The 19200-nt window shown below is 62.3% G+C and overlaps 1 protein-coding gene across 1 annotated transcript in view; it reads left to right on the top strand.

Moving 5' to 3' along the window:
* Window positions 1-964: 964 nt before the first annotated feature.
* The window catches only part of LOC308052489 (myosin-binding protein C, fast-type-like), a gene marked incomplete at both ends in the record, with an annotated part of 42008 nt that continues 23772 nt past the window's right edge, over window positions 965-19200 (top strand). The window contains 13 exon segments of the mRNA XM_080364564.1: window positions 965-985; window positions 2034-2083; window positions 2085-2112; window positions 3871-3938; window positions 3940-4017; window positions 4019-4021; window positions 7062-7109; window positions 7111-7180; window positions 9703-9751; window positions 11784-11843; window positions 14106-14299; window positions 18231-18251; window positions 18254-18362. Coding sequence (XP_080220690.1) covers window positions 965-985; window positions 2034-2083; window positions 2085-2112; window positions 3871-3938; window positions 3940-4017; window positions 4019-4021; window positions 7062-7109; window positions 7111-7180; window positions 9703-9751; window positions 11784-11843; window positions 14106-14299; window positions 18231-18251; window positions 18254-18362 — 799 coding nt within the window.

Raw genomic sequence — 19200 nt, 5'->3', positions numbered from 1 at the left:
CAGATTTGGGGTCATTTTGGGGTCAATTTTGGGGTCTCAGGGGTCAGTTTGGGGTCAGATTTGGGGTTAGTTTGGAGTCAATTTGGGGTCTCAGGGGTCAGTTTTGGGGTCCTCGAGGTCAGTTTTGGGGTCAGTTTTGGGGTCATTTTGGGGTCAGTTTGGGGTCCCAGGGGTCAGTTTGGGGTCAGTTTGAGGTCAGTTTTGGGGTCAGTTTGGGGTCAGTTTGGGGTCCCAGGGGTCAGTTTGGGGTCAATGTTGGTGTCCCAGGGGTCAGTTTGGGGTCAGTTTTTGGGTCAGTTTGGGGGTCCCAGGGGTCAGTTTGGGGTCCAAGGGGTCAGTTTGGGGTCAGATTTGGGGTCAGTTTGGGGTCAGTTTTGGGGTCTCAGGGGTCAGTTGGGGTCAGTTTTGGGTCAGTTTTGGGGTCCCAGAGGTCAGTTGGGGGTCAGTTTTGGGGTCCGGGGGTCACTTTGGGGTCAATTTGGGGTCAGTTTGGGGTCCCGGGGTCAGTTTTGGGGTCAGTTTTGGGATCTCAGAGGTCAGTTTGGGGTCAGTTTTGGGGTCAGTTTGGGGTCCTAGGGGTCAGTTTGGGGTCAGTTTGGGGTCCCAGGGTCAGTTTGGGGTCAATTTTGGGGTCCCAGGGGTCAGTTTTGGGGTCAGTTTGGGGTCCCAGGGATCAGTTTGGAGTCAGATTGGGGTCCTGGGGGTCAGTTTGGGGTCAACTTTGGGGTCCCTGGGGTCAGTTTTGGGGTCAGTTTTGGGGTCCCGGGGTCAGTTTGGGGGTCCCAGGGTTCAATTCAGAGTCAGTTTGGGGTCCAAGGGTCAGTTTGGTGTCAATTTTGGGGTCCCAGGGGTCAATTTGGGGTCAGTTTGGGGCTCCGGGTGTCACTTTTGGGGTCTGGGTGCTGGGGGGGGGGTCACTTTTGGGTGCTCCCCCCTCTCTTGACCCCCCCAAATCTCTTTGCAGATGCCCCCGATGACTCCCTGGGTAAGTAACCTCCCCCCCCCCCCCCCCCCCAATTATGTGACCCCCCCCCCAATTATGTGACCCCCCCCCCATTATGTGACCCCCCCCCCATTATGTGACCCCCCCCCCAATTATGTGACCCCCCCCCCAATTATGTGACCCCCCCCCCAATTATGTGACCCCCCCTATTATGTGACCCCCCCCCAATTATGTGACAACCCCCCCCCAATTATGTGACCCCCCCCCCCAATTATGTGACCCCCCCCCCGCCATGTGTCCCCCCCAACCCTTGGACCCCCCCAACACAATTAATTACCCCCTGGTAATTACCCCTCAATAATTGCTCCCTGGTAATTACCCCTCAGTAATTAATTACACCCCCCTGGTAATTAACCCCTGGTAATTAATTACCCCCCACCCCCCCCCGGTAATTACCCCCTGGTAATTGGCCCCCAGTAATTAAGTACCCCCTGGTAATTGCTCCTCAGTAATTGCCCTCTGGTAATTACCCCCTAATAATCACCCCCTGGTAATTAATTAATCCCCCCCATTAATTACCCCCTGGTAATTAATTACACCCCCCCCCCCCCAGTAATTACCCCCTGGTAATTAATTAATCCCCCCCAGTAATCACCCCCTGGTAATTAATTACCCCTCCCCCTCCAGTAATTACCCCCTGGTAATTAATTAATCCCCCCCAGTAATCACCCCCTGGTAATTAATTACCCCCCAGTAATTACCCCCTGGTAATTAATTACACCCCGGTAATTACCCCCAGTAGTTGCCCCCCCAGTAATTAACTACCCCCTGGTAATTGCTCCTTGGTAATTACCCTCTGGTAATTACCCCCTAATAATCACCCCCCGGTAATTAATTAACCCCCCCAAGTAATTATCCCCTGGTAATTAATTACCCCCCTGGTAGTTGCCCCCCCCCAGTAATTAACTACCCCCTGTAATTGCCCTCTGGTAATCACCCCCTAATAATTCTGCCCCCCGGTGATTGCTTCCCCAGTAACTGGTAATTAGTTACAGGGGGGTAATTAATGGCGCTGTTAATTGCCCCCCAGACGACATCCACCCCCCCGAGACCCCCGACCCCGATGGGCTTTTCATCAGCAAAACCCCAGAGCGTCCTCGTCGAGAGCGGTGGGGGGGGGGTCGTGGGGGGGTCATGGGGGGGTGGGGGGCGGGGGGGTCAGGGGGGTCATGGGGGGTCATGGGGGGGCTGGGGGGGCTGGGGTCACTGGGGGGATCTGGGGTTAATGGGGATCTGGGGTTAATGGGGGGGCTGAGGGGAGGTGGGGGTCGGGGGGGGCCCAGGGGGGTCATGGGGGGTCGTTGGGGGGCTGGGGGTCCTGGGTCACTGGGGGGTCATGGGGGGGCTGGGGTCACTGGGGGGATCTGGGGTTAATGGGGGGGCTGGGGGTGTCCTGGGGGAGCTGAGGTGGTCATGGGGATCTGGGTTAATGGGGGCTGGAGGGGTGGGGGGTCGGGGGGGCCCAGGGGGGGTCACTGGGGGGTCATGGGGGTCCTGGGGTCACTGGGGGGATCTGGGGTTAATGGGGGGCTGGGGGGGTCCTGGGGGCTGGGGGGGGCTGGGGGACTGAGGGAGTGGGGGTCGGGGGGGGGCCAAGGGGGTCATGGGGGGTCGTTGGGGGGCTGGGGGTCCTGGGGGTCACTGGGGGATCATAGGGGGGCTGGGGGTCATGGGAGGGCAGGGGGCGCTAGGGGGTCCTGGGGTCACTGGGAGGTCATGGGAGGGCTAGGGTTCCTGGGGGGGCTGAGGTGGTCATGGGGATCTGGGGTTAATGGGGGGCTGGGGGGGTGGGGGTCGGGGGGGCCCAGGGGGGTCACTGGGGGGTCATGGGGGGGCTGGGGTCACTGGGGGGATCTGGGGTTAATGGGGGGCTGGGGGTCCTGGCGGGGCTGGGGTGGTCATGGGGATCTGGGGTTAATGGGGGGGTGGGGGGGGTGGGGGTCGGGGGGACCAGGGGGGTCATGGGGGGTCGTTGGGGGGCTGGGGGGTCCTGGGGTCACTGGGGGTCATGGGTGGGCTGGGGTCACTGGGGGGATCTGGGGTTAATGGGGGGCTGGGGGGTCCTGGGGGCTGGGGGGGGCTGGGGGGCTGAGGGGGGTGGGGGTCGGGGGGGGGCCAGGGGGGTCATGGGGGGTCGTTGGGGGGCTGGGGGTCGTTGGGTCACTGGGAGATCATCCCATTAACCCCAGAACCCCCAGTGACCCCAGATCCCCCATTAACCCCAGAACCCCATTAACCCCCAGATCACCCCAGTGACCCCAGAACCCCCATTAACCCCAGAACCCCCAGTGACCCCCAGAAACCCCCAGTGACCCCAGATCACCCCAGTGACCCCAGCCCAGGGGGGCTGGGGGTCCTGGAAGTCACTGGATGGGAACTGGGGTCACTGGGGGTTACTGGAGGGGACTGGGGGTGACAGGGGGGACACTGTGGGGTGTCTGGTGACCCGAGGTGACCCGGGGGTGACCTGAGGTGACCCCAGGTGACCCGGTGTCCCCAGGGAAGGACGTGACGGTGGTGGCGTGGGTGGCCGGGTCCTGGGGTCACTGGGGGTCACTGGGGGGTCTGTGGGGTCACTGGGGGTCACTGGTGGGTCCTGGAGTCACTGGGGGTTACTGGAGGGGACTGGGGGTGACAGGGGGGACACCAGGGGGTGTCTGGTGACCCGAGGTGACCCGGGGTGACCTGAGGTGACCCGCGGTGTCCCCATGTCCCCAGGGAAGGACGTGACGGTGGTGGCGCGGGTGGCAGGGTCCTGGAGTCACTGGGGGTTACTGGAGGGGATTGGGGGTGATGGGGGGGACACCGGGGGGTGTCTGGTGACCCGAGGTGACCCGAGGTGACCCGCGGTGTCCCCATGTCCCCAGGGAAGGACGTGACGATGGTGGCGCGGGTGGCGGGCGCGCAGCTCCCCACCAAACCCACCATCAAGTGGGTTCAAGGGCAAGTGGCTGGAGTTGGGGATCAAGAGCGGCGCCCGGTTCCAGTTCCGGGAGGCGCTGGACAAGGAGGAGCAAGGTGGGGACTGGGGGGACTGGGATGGACTGGGATGGACTGGGATGGACTGGGGGCACTGGGGGGACTGGGAGGGACTTGGGGGGGACTGGGATGGACTGGGATGGACTGGGATGGACTGGGATAGACTGGGATGGACTGGGGGCACTGGGGGGACTGGGAGGGACTGGGGGGGACTGGGATGGACTGGGGGGACTGGGAGGGACTGGGATGGATTGGGGTGGATTGGGATGGACTGAGGGGGGACTGGGAGGGACTGGGGGACTGGGATGGACTGGGGGGGACTGCGATGGACTGGGAGGGACTGGGGGGACTTGGATGGACTGGGGGGACTGGGGGAGACTGGGATGGACTAGGGGGGACTGGGATGGACTGGGGGGGACTGGGGTGGACTGGGATGGACTGGGGGGACTGGGATGGACTGGGGGGGACTGGGAGGGACTGGGATGGACTGGGGGGACTGGGGGGGACTGGGAGGGACTGGGGGGGACTGGGGGGGACTGGGATGGACTGGAGGGACTGGGGGGGACTGGGATGGACTGGGGGGACTGGGGGGGACTGGGGGGACTGGGGGGGACTGGATGGACTGGGGGGGACTGGGGAGACTGGGATGGACTGGAGGGACTGGGAGGGACTGGGAGGGACTGGGATGGACTGGGGGGGACTGGGGAGACTGGGATGGACTGGAGGGACTGGGAGGGACTGGGGGGACTGGGGGGGACTGGGATGGACTGGGGGGACTAGGGGGGACTGGGATGGACTGGGATGGACTGGGGGGGACTGGGGGGGACTGGAGTGGACTGGGATGGACTGGGGGGACTGGGGTGGATTGGGATGGACTGCGATGGACTGGGATGGACTGGGGGGGACTGGGATGGACTGGGATGGACTGGGATGGACTAGGGGGGACTAGGGGGGACTGGGGTGGATTGGGATGCACTGGGAGGGACTGGGGGGACTGGGATGGACTGGGAGGGGCTGGGATGGACTGGGATGGACTAGGGGGACTGGGATGGACTGGGGGGACTGGGAGGGACTGGGATGGATTGGGGTGGATTGGGATGGACTGGGGGGGACTGGGAGGGACTGGGATGGACTGGGAGGGACTGGGGTGGATTGGGATGGACTGGGACGGACTGGGAGGGACTGGGGGGACTTGGATGGACTGGGGGGGACTGGGGAGACTGGGATGGACTGGGGGGGACTGGGATGGACTGGGATGGACTGGGAGGGGCTGGGATGGACTGGGATGGACTGGGGGGACTGGGATGGACTGGGGGGAACTGAGGGGGACTAGGGTGAATTGGGGGGGACTGGGGGGACTTGGATGGACTGGGGAGACTGGGATGGACTGGGGGGGACTGGGATGGACTGGGAGGGACTGGGAGGGCCTGTTGGTCACAGGCAGAGTCCCCACTGGTGTCGCTCACTGTGTCCGTCCCCATGTTCCCCACGTCCCCGTGTCCCCCATTGTCCCCCATGTTTCTGTGTCCCCCCCATGTCCCCCATGTCCTCGTGTTCCCATGTCCCCCCGTGTCCCCCATGTCCTTGTATATGTCCTCATGTCCCTGTGTCTCCCATTGTCCCCCTGTCCCCATTGTCCCCACGTCCCCCATTCTCCCCCACTGTCCCCATGTCCCCCACTGTCCCCCCATGTCGCTATGTCCCCCATGTCCCTATGTCCCCGCTGTCCCCGTGTCCCTCATGTCCCCCATTGTCCCCATTGTCCCCCTGTCCCCATGTCCCCCACTATCCCCTTGTGTCACCATGTCCCCCACTGTCCCCATTGTCCCCGTGTCCCCCACTGTCCCCTCATGTTCCCGTGTCCCCCATGTCCCCATTGTCCCCATGTCCCCATTGTCCCCGTGTCCCCCATGTCCCCATTGTCCCCATGTCCCCATTGTCCCCATGTCCCCTACTGTCCCCACTGTGTCCCCGTGTCCCCATTGTCCTCGTGTCCCCCATTGTCCCTATGTCCCCCGCTGTCCCCTCGTGTCCCTGTGTCCCCATGTCCCCCACTGTCCCCTCATGTCCCTGTGTCCCCCATGTCCCCATTGTCCCTGTGTCCCCCGCTGTCCCCCATGTCCCCCACTGTCCCCATGTCCCCCACTGTCCCCATGTCCCCCACTGTCCCCTTGTGTCCCCATTGTCCCCATGTCTGCCAATGTCCCCTTGTGTCCCCCCATGTCCCCCATGTCCCCATTGTCCCCGTGTCCCCATGTCCCCATTGTCCCCATGTCCCCATTGTCCCCATGTGTCCCCCCCGTGTCCCCCATGTCCCTGTGTCCCCCGCTGTCCTCTGCTGTCCCTCATTGTCTCCATGTCCCCATTGTCCCCGGTGTCCCCCACTGTCCCCTCATGTCCCGGTGTCTCCCATGTCCCCATTGTCCCTGTGTCCCCGACTGTCCCCTCGTGTCCCTGTGTCCCCCATGTCCCCATTGTCCCCATGTCCCCCACTGTCCCCTCATGTCCCTGTGTCCCCTATGTCCCCCTTGTCCCTGTGTCCCCCCCTGTCCCCCATGTCCCTGTGTCCCCATGTCCCTATTGTCCCTGTGTCCCCCACTGTCCCCCATGTCCCTGTGTCCCCATGTCCCCCACTGTCCCCTTGTGTCCCCATTGTCCCCATGTCCCCCACTATCCCCTTGTGTCTCCCCATTGTCCCCCATGTCCCCATTGTCCCCATGTCCCCATTGTCCCCCATGTCCCCATTGTCTCTATGTCCCCCATGTCCCCCCATGTCCCCCACTGTCCCCTCATGTCCCTGTGTCCCCCATGTCCCCATTGTCTCTATGTCCCCCATGTCCCCCATTGTCCCCATGTCCCCCATGTCCCCCATTGTCCCCATGTCCCCCATTGTCCCCGTGTCCCCCATTGTCCCCATGTCCCTCTGTGTCCCTATATCCCCCACTGTCCCTCCATGTCCCCCATGTCCCCCGTGTCCCCTCATGTCTCCATTGTCCCCATGTCCCCCACTGTCCCCTTGTGTTCCCATGTCCCCCATGTCCCCCATTGTCCCCATGTCCCCATTGTCCCCGTGTCCCAGGTGTACACGTTCGAGCTGTACATCGCCAAGGTGGTCGTTGGGGACCGGGGGTGACTATCGCTGCGAGGTCACGGCCAAGGACAAGAAGGACAGCTGCTCCTTCAACATCGACGTGGAGGGTGGGGACGGACGGACGGACACACCGGGGGGACACACGGACACACCGGGGGGACACACCTGGGGGACACACGGACACACCGGGGGACACACGGATATACCCGGGGGGACAAACGGACACACCAGGGGGGACACACGGACACACCGGGGGGACACACTGGGGGGACACACGGACACACCGGGGGGACACATGGACACACATGTGGGGACACACGGACACACCCGGGGGGACACACGGACACACCAGGGACACATGGACACACCGGGGGGACACACCGGGGGGACACATGGACACACAGGGTGGGGACACACGGACACACCCGGGGGGACACACAGACACACCAGTGGGACACATGGGCACGCATGGGGGACACACGGACACACATGGGGGGGGACATACCGACACACCTGGGGGACACACGGACACACTGGAGGGACACATGGACACACTGGGGGGGACACATGGACACACATGTGGGGACACACGGACACACCCGGGGGGACACACGGACACACCCGGGGGACACACGGACACACCAGGGACACACGGACACACCGGGGGGACACAACGGGGGGACACATGGACACACCCGGGGACACACGGACACACCCGGGGGGACACACAGACACACCAGGGACACACGGACACACTGGGGGGACACAACGGGGGGGACACATGGACACACCCGGGGACACACGGACACACCCGGGGGACACACGGACACACCAGGGACACACGGACACACCGGGGGGACACACCGGGGGGACACATGGACACACAGGTGGGGACACACGGACACACCCGGGGGGACACACAGACACACCAGTGGGACACATGGGCACGCATGGGGGACACACGGACACACATGGGGGGACATACCGGCACACCTGGGGGACACACGGACACACTGGAGGGACACATGGACACACTGGGGGAGACACATGGACACACATGTGGGGACACACGGACACACCCGGGGGGGACACACGGACACACCCGGGGGACACACGGACACACCAGGGACACACGGACACACCGGGGGGACACAACGGGGGACATATGGACACACCGGGGACACACGGACACACCCGGGGGGGACACACAGACACACCGGGGAACACCTGGACACAAAGGGGGGACACACGGACACACATGTGGGGACACACGGACACACTCGGGGGACACACGGACACACCTAGGGGGACACACTGACACCACGACACACCGGGACACACGGGACACACATGGACACACTGGGGGACACACGGGGACACACCATGGGGGACACACTAGGGACACACACGGGGGTACACATCGGACACACCCTGGGGGACACACGGACACACACCGGGGGACACACGGACACACATGTGGGGACACACGGGACACACCAGGGGGACACACGGGAACACACGGACCACTGGGGGACACACGACACACATGGGGACCACACGGACACACCTGATGGGACACACGGACACACACCTGGGACACTACACCGGACACACGGACACACCAGGAGGACACAGACACACCGGGGGGAACACATGGGACACAAAGGGGGACACACGGGGACACACCTGGGGGGACACCTGGACCGGACACACTTGGGGGACACACAGACACACATGAGGGACACACGGACACACCCGAGGGGACACACGACACACAGACACACATGAGGGACACACGGACACACCCGAGGGGACACACGGACACACATGGGGGACACACGGACACACCCAGGGGACCCACGGGGGACACATGGACACACATGGGAGGACACACGGACACACCTAGGGGGACACACGGACACACCTGGGGGACACACGGACACACCTGGGGACACATGGACACACCCGGGGGGACACACAGACACACCTGGGGGACACACGGACACACTCGTGGGGACACACGGGCACACCCGGGGGACACACCCGGGGGACACATGGACACACATGTTGGGGACACACAGACACACATGTGGGGACACTGAGGGGGACACACGGACACACCCGGGGGACACACGGACACACCCGGGGGACACATGGACACACATGTTGGGGACACACAGACACACATGTGGGGACACTGGAGGGGACACATGGACACACGTGTGGGCACACACGTGTTGGGGACACGATGGGGACGGACACACGTGTTGGGGACACACGGACACACGTGTTGGGGACACTGGGGAATGGACACACATGTTGGGGTCAGTTTGGGGGTCCCAGGGGTCACTTTGGGGTCAGTTTGGGGATCCTGGGGGTCAGATTGGGGCTTAGTTTGGGGTCCCAGGGGTCAGTTTGGGGTCAGTTTGGGGGTCCCAGGGTCAGTGTTGAGGACACACATGTTGGGGACACTGGGGGGACACACGTGTTGGGGTCAGTTTGGGGTCAATTTGGGGGTCCCAGGGGTCAGTGTTGGGGACACACATGTTGGGGACACTGTGGGGGACACACGTGTTGGGGACACACGCTGGAGTTGGGGGGGGGTCTCACGTCCCCTCTCCCCCCGCAGCCCCCCGCCCAAATGGCAACGACAACGTGCTGCAGGCCTTCAAGAGAACGTGAGTGTCGGGGCACCCCCAAAACGGGCTGGGACCCTCAAAACGGGCTGAGACCCCCAAAATGGGCTGGGACACCCCCCCCATGGACTGGGACCCCCCCTATGGACTGGGACACCCGCCATGGACTGGGACCCCCCCCATGGACTGGGACCCCCCCACCATGGACTGGACCCCCCGCCATGGACTGGACCCCCCCCATGGACTGGGACCCCCCATGGACTGGGACCCCCCCTATGGACTGGGACCCCCCATGGACTGGGACCCCCGCTATGGACTGGGACCGCCCCCCCATGGACTGGACCCCCCGCCATGGACTGGACCCCCCCCATGGACTGGGACCCCCCCCATGGACTGGGACCCCCCCTATGGACTGGGATCCCCCCCCCATGGACTGGACCCCCCGCCATGGACTGGGACCCCCTCCATGGACTGGGACCCCCGCCATGGACTGGGACCCCCCTCGCCATGGACTGGGACCCCCCCCTCTATGGACTGGGACCCCCCCATGGACTGGGCCCCCGCCATGGACTGGGACCCCCCTCGCCATGGACTGGGACCCCCCCCCTCTATGGACTGGGACCCCCCATGGACTGGGACCTCCCCATGGACTGGGACCCCCCCTATGGACTGGGACCCCCCCCCCATGGACTGGACCCCCTGCCATGGACTGGACCCCCCCCATGGACTGGGACCCCCGCCATGGACTGGGACCCCCCTCGCCATGGACTGGGACCCCCCCCTCTATGGACTGGGACCCCCCCATGGACTGGGACCCCCCCTATGGACTGGGACCCCCCATGGACTGGGATTTCCCCCATGGACTGGAACCCCCCTATGGACTGGGACCCCCCCCATGGACTTGGACCCCCCCACCATGGACTGGGACCCCCCATGGACTGGGACCCCCGCCATGGACTGGGACCCCCCCTATGGACTGGGACCCCCCCCATGGACTGGGACCCCCCCTATGGACTGGGACCCCCCATGGACTGGGACCCCCCCCATGGACTGGGACCCCCCATGGACTGGGATTTCCCCCATGGACTGGGACCCCCCCTATGGACTGGGACCCCCCCCATGGACTTGGACCCCCCCCCATGGACTGGGACCCCCCATGGACTGGGACCCCCCCATGGACTGGGATTTCCCCCATGGACTGGGACCCCCCCTATGGACTGGGACCCCCCCCATGGACTTGGACCCCCCCCCATGGACTGGGACCCCCCATGGACTGGGACCCCCCCCACCCTGGGCACCCCAAAGCACCCAGGACCCCCCCACACACCCCAAGGACCCACCAGGGACCCCCCCCCCCCCAATAGGAACCCCCCACGCTGATACCCCCCCCTACTGGGACCCCACCCTGGGCACCCCAATGCACCCAGGACCCCCCTACACCCCAAGGACCCCCCTAGGCCCCCCCCCACCCTGGGGACCCCAATGCACCCAGGACCCCCCCACACTCCAAGGACCCACCCACTGGGGAACCCCCCACCCTGGGGACCCCAAAGCACCCAGGACCCCCCCCCACACCCCAAGGACCCCCCAGGGACCCCCCCACTGGGAACCCCCCCACCCTGGGCACCCCAAAGCACCCAGGACCCCCCCCGCACCCCAAGGACCCACCCACTGGGGACCCCCTCCCCCCACCCTGGGGACCCCGAAGCACCCAGGACCCCCCCACACTCCAAGGACCCACCCACTGGAGACCCCCCACCCTGGACACCCCAAAGCACCCAGGACCCCCCCCGCACCCCAAGGACCCACCAGGGACCCCCCCCAATAGGAACCCCTCCCACCTCGAGACCCCCCCTACTGGGACCCCCCCACCCTGGGCACCCCAATGCACCCAGGACCCCCCTTCACCCCAGGACCCCCCCAGGCCCCCCCCACCCTGGGGACCCCAATGCACCCAGGACCCCCCCACACTCCAAGGACCCCCCCACTGGGAACCCCCCCACCCTGGGCACCCCAAAGCACCCAGGACCCCCCCGCACCCCAAGGGCCCCCCCTGACCCCCATCTCCCCATAGGGGCGACACCAAGGGCGACACGGCGGGGGAGCTGGACTTCAGCGGGCTGCTCAAGAAGAGGTGGGGGCGTGCGAGGGTGTGCAAGGGGCGTGCAAGGGTGGGGGGGGCACGTGTGCAAGCGCACGACAGTTGTGCAAGGCTCGTGCAAAGCTTGTGTGATGATGAGGAGCATTGAGGGGACCCCAGGTGGGGCAGGGGGTGCACAACTCGTGCGAGGGGCGTGCAAGGGGTGTGCAAGTCTCATGAGATGATGAGGATGATGATGGTCATGCAAGGGGTGTGCAAGGGGTGCAACAATGGTGCAAGGGCCACATAAGGATGGGGAGGTGCTCTGAGGGGTCCAAGGGCATGCAAGGGGTGTGCAAGGCTTGTGCAAGGCTCGTGCAATGCTTGTGTGACAATGAGGAGCATTGAGGAGACTCCAGGTAGGGCAGGGGTTGCACAACTCGTGCAAGGGGTGTGCAAGGGGTGTGCAAGGCTTGTGCAAGGGTCATGCAATGCTTGTGTGATGCTGAGGAGCACTGAGGGGACTCCAGGCGGGGCAGGGGGTGCACAACTCGTGCAAGGGGTGTGCAAGGGGTGTGCAAAGCTCATGCAAAGCTGGTGTGATGATGAGGAGCATTGAGGGGACTCCAGGTGGGGCAAGGGGTGCGCAATTTGTGCAAGACTGTGCAAGGGGCGTGCAAGGGTGTGCAAGTCTCATGAGATGATGAGGATGATGATGGTCATGCAAGGGGTGTGCAAGGGGTGCAACAATGGTGCAAGGGCCACATAAGGATGGGGAGGAGCTCCAAGGGGTCCAAGGGCATGCAAGGGGTGTGCAAGGGGTGTGCAAGGCTTGTGCAAGGCTCGTGCAATGCTTGTGTGATGATGAGGAGCATTGAGGGGACTCCAGGTAGGGCAGGGGGTGCACAACTCATGCGAGGGGCGTGCAAGGGACATGCAAGGGGTGTGCAAGGGGTGCAACAATGGTGCGAGGGTCACATAAGGATGGGGAGGGGCTCTGAGCCAGCCGTGCAAGCACACGATGGTCATGTAAGGGGTGTGCAAGGGTCGTGCAAGGGTCGTGCAAAGCTTGTGTGATGACGAGGAGCATTGAGGGGACCCCAGGTGGGGTAGGGGGTGCACAATTCGTGCAAGGGGCGTCCAAGAAGTGTGCAAGGGGCATTCAAGGGACATGCAAGAAGTGTGCAAGGGGCGTGCAAGGCTTGTGCAAGGGTCATGCAATGCTTGTGTGATGATGAGGAGCACTGAGGGGACTCCAGGTAGGACAGGGGGTGCACAACTCGTGCAAGGGGTGTGCAAGGGGTGTGCAAGGCTCATGCAAAGCTTGTGTGATGCTGAGGAGCATTGAAGGGACTCCAGGTAGGGCAGGGGGTGCACAACTCGTGCAATGGGTGTGCAAGGGGTGTGCAAGGGGCGTGCAAGGCTCATGCAAAGCTCGTGTGACAATGAGGAGCATTGAGGGGACTCCAGGTGGGGCAGGGGGTGCACAACTCGTGCAAGGGGTGTGCAAGGCTTGTGCAAGGCTCATGCAAAGCTTGTGTGATGCTGAGGAGCATTGAAGGGACTCCAGGTGGGGCAGGGGGTGCACAACTCGTGTGAGGTTGTGCAAGGGGTGTGCAAGGGTGTGCAAATCTCGTGAGATGATGAGGATGATGATGGTCATGCAAGGGGTGTGCAAGGGGTGCAACAATGGTGCAAGGGCCACATAAGGATGGGGAGGAGCTCCGAGGGGTCTGTGCAAGGGGTGTGCAAGGGGTGTGCAAGGGGCATGCAAAGGGTGTGCAAGGAGCGTGCAAGGGGTGTGCAAGGCTTGTGCAAAGCTCGTGTGACAATGAGGAGCATTGAGGGGACTCCAGGTGGGGCAGGGGGTGCACAACTCGTGCAATGGGTGTGCAAGGGGTGTGCAAGGGGCGTGCAAGGCTCATGCAAAGCTCGTGTGATGCTGAGGAGCATTGAGGGGACTCCAGGTGGGGCAGGGGGTGCACAACTCGTGCAAGGGGTGTGCAAGGCTTGTGCAAGGCTCATGCAAAGCTTGTGTGATGCTGAGGAGCATTGAAGGGACTCCAGGTGGGCAGGGGGTGCACAACTCGTGCAAGGGGTGTGCAAGGGGCATGCAAGGGGCGTGCAAGGGTGTGCAAGTCTCATGAGATGATGAGGATGATGATGGTCATGCAAGGGGTGTGCAAGGGGTGCAACAATGGTGCAAGGGCCACATAAGGATGGGGAGGAGCTCTGAGGGGTCCGTGCAAGCACATGACAGTCGTGCAAGGGGTGTGCAAGGGTGTGCAAGGCTCGTGCGAGGCTGTTGTGGCGCAGGGAGGTGCAGGTGGAGGAGAAGAAGAAGAAGAAGGAGGAGGACGACCAGTTCCCCCCCGAGATCTGGGAGCTGCTCAAGGGGGTGACCAAGAAGAGCGAGTACGAGCGCATCGCCTTCCAGTACGGGATCACCGACCTGCGCGGCATGCTCAAGCGCCTCAAGAAGATCAAGGTGGAGCCCAAGAAGAGCGAAGGTGTGCGGGGGGGGGTGGGGAGGGGTCGGGGGTTTGGGGGGGGTGGGGTCGCTGAGGGGGCTTGGGTTAATGGGGGGAACTGGGGTTATGGGGTTAATGGGGGATATGGGGTCATTGGGGAATCTGGGGTTAATGGGGGATATGGGGTTAATGGGGGATCTGGGGTTAATGGGGGTATAGGGGGTTAATGGGAGGATCTGGGGTTAATGGGGGATCTGGGTTAATGGGGGTATATGAGGTTCATGGGGGATATGGGGTTAATGGGGGATTTGGGGGGATATGGGGTCATTGGGGGATATGGGGTTAATGGTGGATCTGGGGTTTATTGGGGGTATGGGGTCACCTGGGGTTATTGGGGGATATGGAGTCACATGGGGTTAATGGGGGGATCTGGGGTCATTGGGGATATGGGGTTATTGGGGGTTCTGGGGTCACCTGGGGTTAATGGGGGATCTGGGGTTAATGGTGGATATGGGGTCACTGGGGGATATGGGTTATTGGGGGTTCTGGGGTTACCTGGGGTTAATGGGGGATCTGGGGTTAATGGTGGATATGGGGTTAATGAGGGACATGGGGGGATATGGGGTTATTGGGGATATGGAGTCACCTGGGGTTAATGGGGGATCTGGAGTTAATGGGGGGATATGGGGTCACCTGGGGTTATTGGGGGATATGGAGTCACCTGGGGTTAATGGGGGATCTGGGGTTAATGGGGGGTCTGGGGTTAATGGGGGACATGGGGGAATATGAGGGTTTTGGGGGATATGGGGTCAGCTGGGGTTAATGGGGGATCTGGGGTTAATGGGGGACATGGGGGAATATGAGGGTTTTGGGGATATGGGGTCAGCTGGGGTTAATGGGGGATCTGGGTTAATGGGGGATATGGGGTCAGCTGGGGTTAATGGAGGATCTGGTGTCATGGGGTTCTGGGGTTAATGGGGGGATATGGGGTCATTGGGGGATCTGGGGTTAATGGGGGATATGGAGTCAGCTGGGGTTAATGGGGGAGCTGGGGTTAATGGGGGATATGGGGGTATTGGGGGATATGGAGTCACTTGGGGTTAATGGGGGATATGGGGGATATGGGGTCATTGGGGATCTGGGGTTAATGGGGGTCATTGGGGGATATGGAGTTAATGGGAGATCTGGGGTTACCTGAGGTATGGGGTCACCTGGAGTTAATGGGGGATCTGGGGTAATGGGGGATCTGGGGTTAATGGGAGATATGGGGGATATGGGGTCATTGGGGATATGGGGTCAGCTGGGGTTAATGGGGGATATGGGGTTAATGGAGGATATGGGGTCATTGGGGGATCTGGGGTTACTCGGGGATATGGGGTCATTGGGGGATCTGGATTTAATGGGGGATCTGGGGTTAATGGGAGATATGGGGGATATGGTGTCATTGGGGGTTATGGGGTCAGCTGGGGTTAATGGGGGAGCTGGGATTAATGGGGGATCTGGGGTCACCTGGGATTAATGGAGGATATGGGGTCATTGGGGGATCTGGGGTTAATGGGGATATGGGGTTAATGGGGGATATGGGGTTAAGGGGGGATATGGGGTTAATGGGAGATATGGGGGATATGGGTTCATTGGGGATATGGGGTTACTGGGGGATATGGGGTTAATGGGAGATATGGGGGATATGGGGTCATTGGGGGATATGGGTCAGCTGGGGTTAATGGGGGATCTGGGGTTAATGGGGGATCTGGGGTTAATGGGGGACATGGGGGAATATGAGGGTTTTGGGGGATATGAGTTACCTGGGGTTAATGGGGGATCTGATGTTAATGGGGGATCTGGGGTCATCTGAGGTTAATGGGGGATATAGGGTTAATGGGGAATCTGTGGTTAATGGGGATATGGGGTTAATGGGGATATGGGGTTAAGGGGGGGATCTGGGGTTAATGGGGGATATGGGGAGATCTGAGGTTAAAGGGGGATATGGGTTTAATGGGGGATCTGGAGTTAATGGGGGGATATGGGGTCATTGGGGATTTGGGGTTAATGGGAGATCTGGAGTTAATGAGGGATATGGGGTCATTGGGGGTTCTGGGGTCACCTGGGGTTAATGGGGGATGTGGGTTATTGGGGGATCTGGCGTCATTGGGGGACATGGTGTTAACGGGAGAGCTGGGGGTTCTGGGGTTAATGGGGTATATGAGGTGAATGGGGGATATGGGGTTAATGGGGGGATTTGGGGTCACTGAGGGATATGGGGTCATTGGGGAATCTGGGGTCACTGGGGGGTTCTGGGGTCACCTGGGATTAATGGGGGATCTGGGTTAATGGTGGATATGGAGTTAATGGGGGATATGGGGTTAATGGGGGGATCTGGGGTCATTGGGGGATTTTGGGTTAATGGGGGATCTGGGGTTAATGGGAGAATCTGGGGTTAATGGGGGGATATGGGGTCATGGGGGTTCTGGGGTTAATGGGGGATATGGGGTCAGCTGGGGTTAATGGAGGATCTGGTGTCATAGGGGTTCTGGGGTTAATGGGGGGATATGGGGTTAATGGGGGATCTGGGGGTCATTGGGGTTCTAGGGTTAATGGGGGTTTGGGATTAATGGAGGTTTTGGGGTCATTGAGGGATCTGGGGTCATTGGGGGTTCTGGGGTCACCTGGGGTTAATGGAGGATCTGGGGTTAATGGGGGGATCTGTGGTTAATGGGGATATGGGGTTAATGGGGATATGGGGTTAAGGGGGGGGATCTTGGGTTAATGGGGGATATGGGGGGATCTGGGTTAAAGGGGGATATGGGGTTAATGGGGGATATGGGGGTCACCTGGGGTTAATGGGAGATCTGGGGTTAATGGGGGATCTGGGGGGATCTGAGGTCATTGGGGGATCTGCGGCTAATGGGAGATCTGGGGTCACTGCGGGGTTCTGGGGTCACCTGGGATTAATGGGGTGTCTGGCGTTAATGGGGGATATGGGGTTAATGGGGGAATCTGGGTCATTGGGGGATTTTGGGTTAATGGGGGATCTGGGGTTAATGAGGGATCTGGGGTCATTGGGGGATCTGGGGTTAATGGGGGATCTGGGTCATTGGGGGATCTGGGGTCACTGGGGGGTTTCTGGGGTCACCTGGGATTAATGGGGGGATCTGGGGTTAATGGGGGACCTGGGGTCATTGGGGGATCTGGGGTAATGGGGGATCTGGGGTCATTGGGGATCTGGGGTCACTGGGGGGTTCTGGGGTCACCTGGGATTAATGGGGGGATCTGGGGTTAATGGGGGACCTGGGGGTCATTGGGGGATCTGGGGTTAATGGGGATCTGGGTCATTGGGGGATCTGGGGTCACTGGGGGGTTCTGGGTCACCTGGGATTAATGGGGGGATCTGGGGTTAATGGGGGATCTGGAGTCATTGGGGGATCTGGGGTTAATGGGGTTTTTGGGTCATTGGGGGATCTGGGGTCACTGGGGGTTCTGGGGTCACCTGGGATTAATGAGGGGATCTGGGGTTAATGGGGGATCTGGGGTCATTGGGGGATCTGGGGTCACTGGGGGGTTCTGGGGTCACCTGGGATTAATGGGGGGATCTGGGGTTAATGGGGATCTGGAGTCATTGGGGGATCGGGGGTTAATGGGGTTTTTGGGGTCATTGGGGGATCTGGGTCACTGGGGGGTTCTGGGGTCACCTGGGATTAATGGGGGGATCTGGGGTTAATGGGGGATCTGGAGTCATTGGGGGATCTGGGGTTAATGGGGTTTTTGGGGTCACTGGGGGATCTGGGGTCACTGGGGGGTCCTCAAGAAGAGTGAAGCTGTTTATGGGGCCTGGGGGGCTGTGGGGAGTCTGTGCCCCCCGTGACCCCCGTGCCCCCCATGCCCCCTGGTACCCCGTGACCCCCCCTGACCCCCCGTGCCCCCATGCCCCCTGGTACCCCCTGACCCCCCCTGACCCCCCGTGCCCCCCCAGCGTTCATCCGCAAGCTGGACCCGCGTACCAGGTGGACAAGGGGAACAAGATCAAGCTGGTGGTGGAGCTGAGCAACCCCGACCTGCCCCTCAAGTGGTACAAGAACGGCCAGCTCATCAAGCCCAGCTCCAAGTGAGGGGGTTATGGGGGATATGGGGGCGTGGGGGGCGTGGGGGGGATGGGGGGCATGGGGGGAATGGGGGGCATGGGGGATGGGTGACGTGGGGGGGATATGGGGGACATGGGGATATGGGGGATATGGGACATGGGGGGACATGGGGGAGATGTGGGACATGGGGATATGGGGGATGGGGGACATGGGGGGATATGGGGGGCATGGGGGCTATGGGGGGCATGGGGGGAATGGGAGATGGGGGGGAATGGGGGGGATGGGGGAAGGGGGGACATGGGGGGCTATGGGGGGCATAGGGGATATGGGGGGCATGGGGGGCACAGGGGAGAAGGGGGGACATGGGGGACATGGGGGAGATGGGGGGGATGGGGGATGGGGGGCATGGGGGATATGGGGGATGGGGGTCATGGGGGATCTATGGGGGATATGGGGGAAATGGGGGATGGGGGACATGGGGGACATGAGGGATATGGGGGGCTATGGGGGATGGGGGACATGGGGGGATATGGGGGATATGGGGAGCACAGGGGGGGCACAGGGGGCATGGGGGACATGGGGGGCTATGGGTGGCATGGGGGATATGGGGGGCATGGGAGCTATGGGGGATATGGGGGATATGGGGGGAATGGGGGATGGGGGGCTATGGGGGGAATGGGGCGCATGGGGGATATGGGGGACATGGGGGATATGGGGGGGATGTGGGACATGGGGGGAATGGGGGAATGGGGGACATGGGGGATATGGGGGGGATGGGGGATGTGGGACACGGGGGACCCTCTAAATTCCCCCATGTCCCCCCACATCCCTGTGTTCCCTCATGTCCCTGTGTCCCTGTGT

Source organism: Nesoenas mayeri (genome assembly GCF_963082525.1).
Source record: "Nesoenas mayeri genome assembly, contig: SCAFFOLD_171, whole genome shotgun sequence".
Taxonomy (NCBI): domain Eukaryota; kingdom Metazoa; phylum Chordata; class Aves; order Columbiformes; family Columbidae; genus Nesoenas; species Nesoenas mayeri.
The sequence above is the reverse complement of the archived record's forward strand: the minus strand, read 5'-3'. Positions and strand labels throughout refer to the sequence as shown.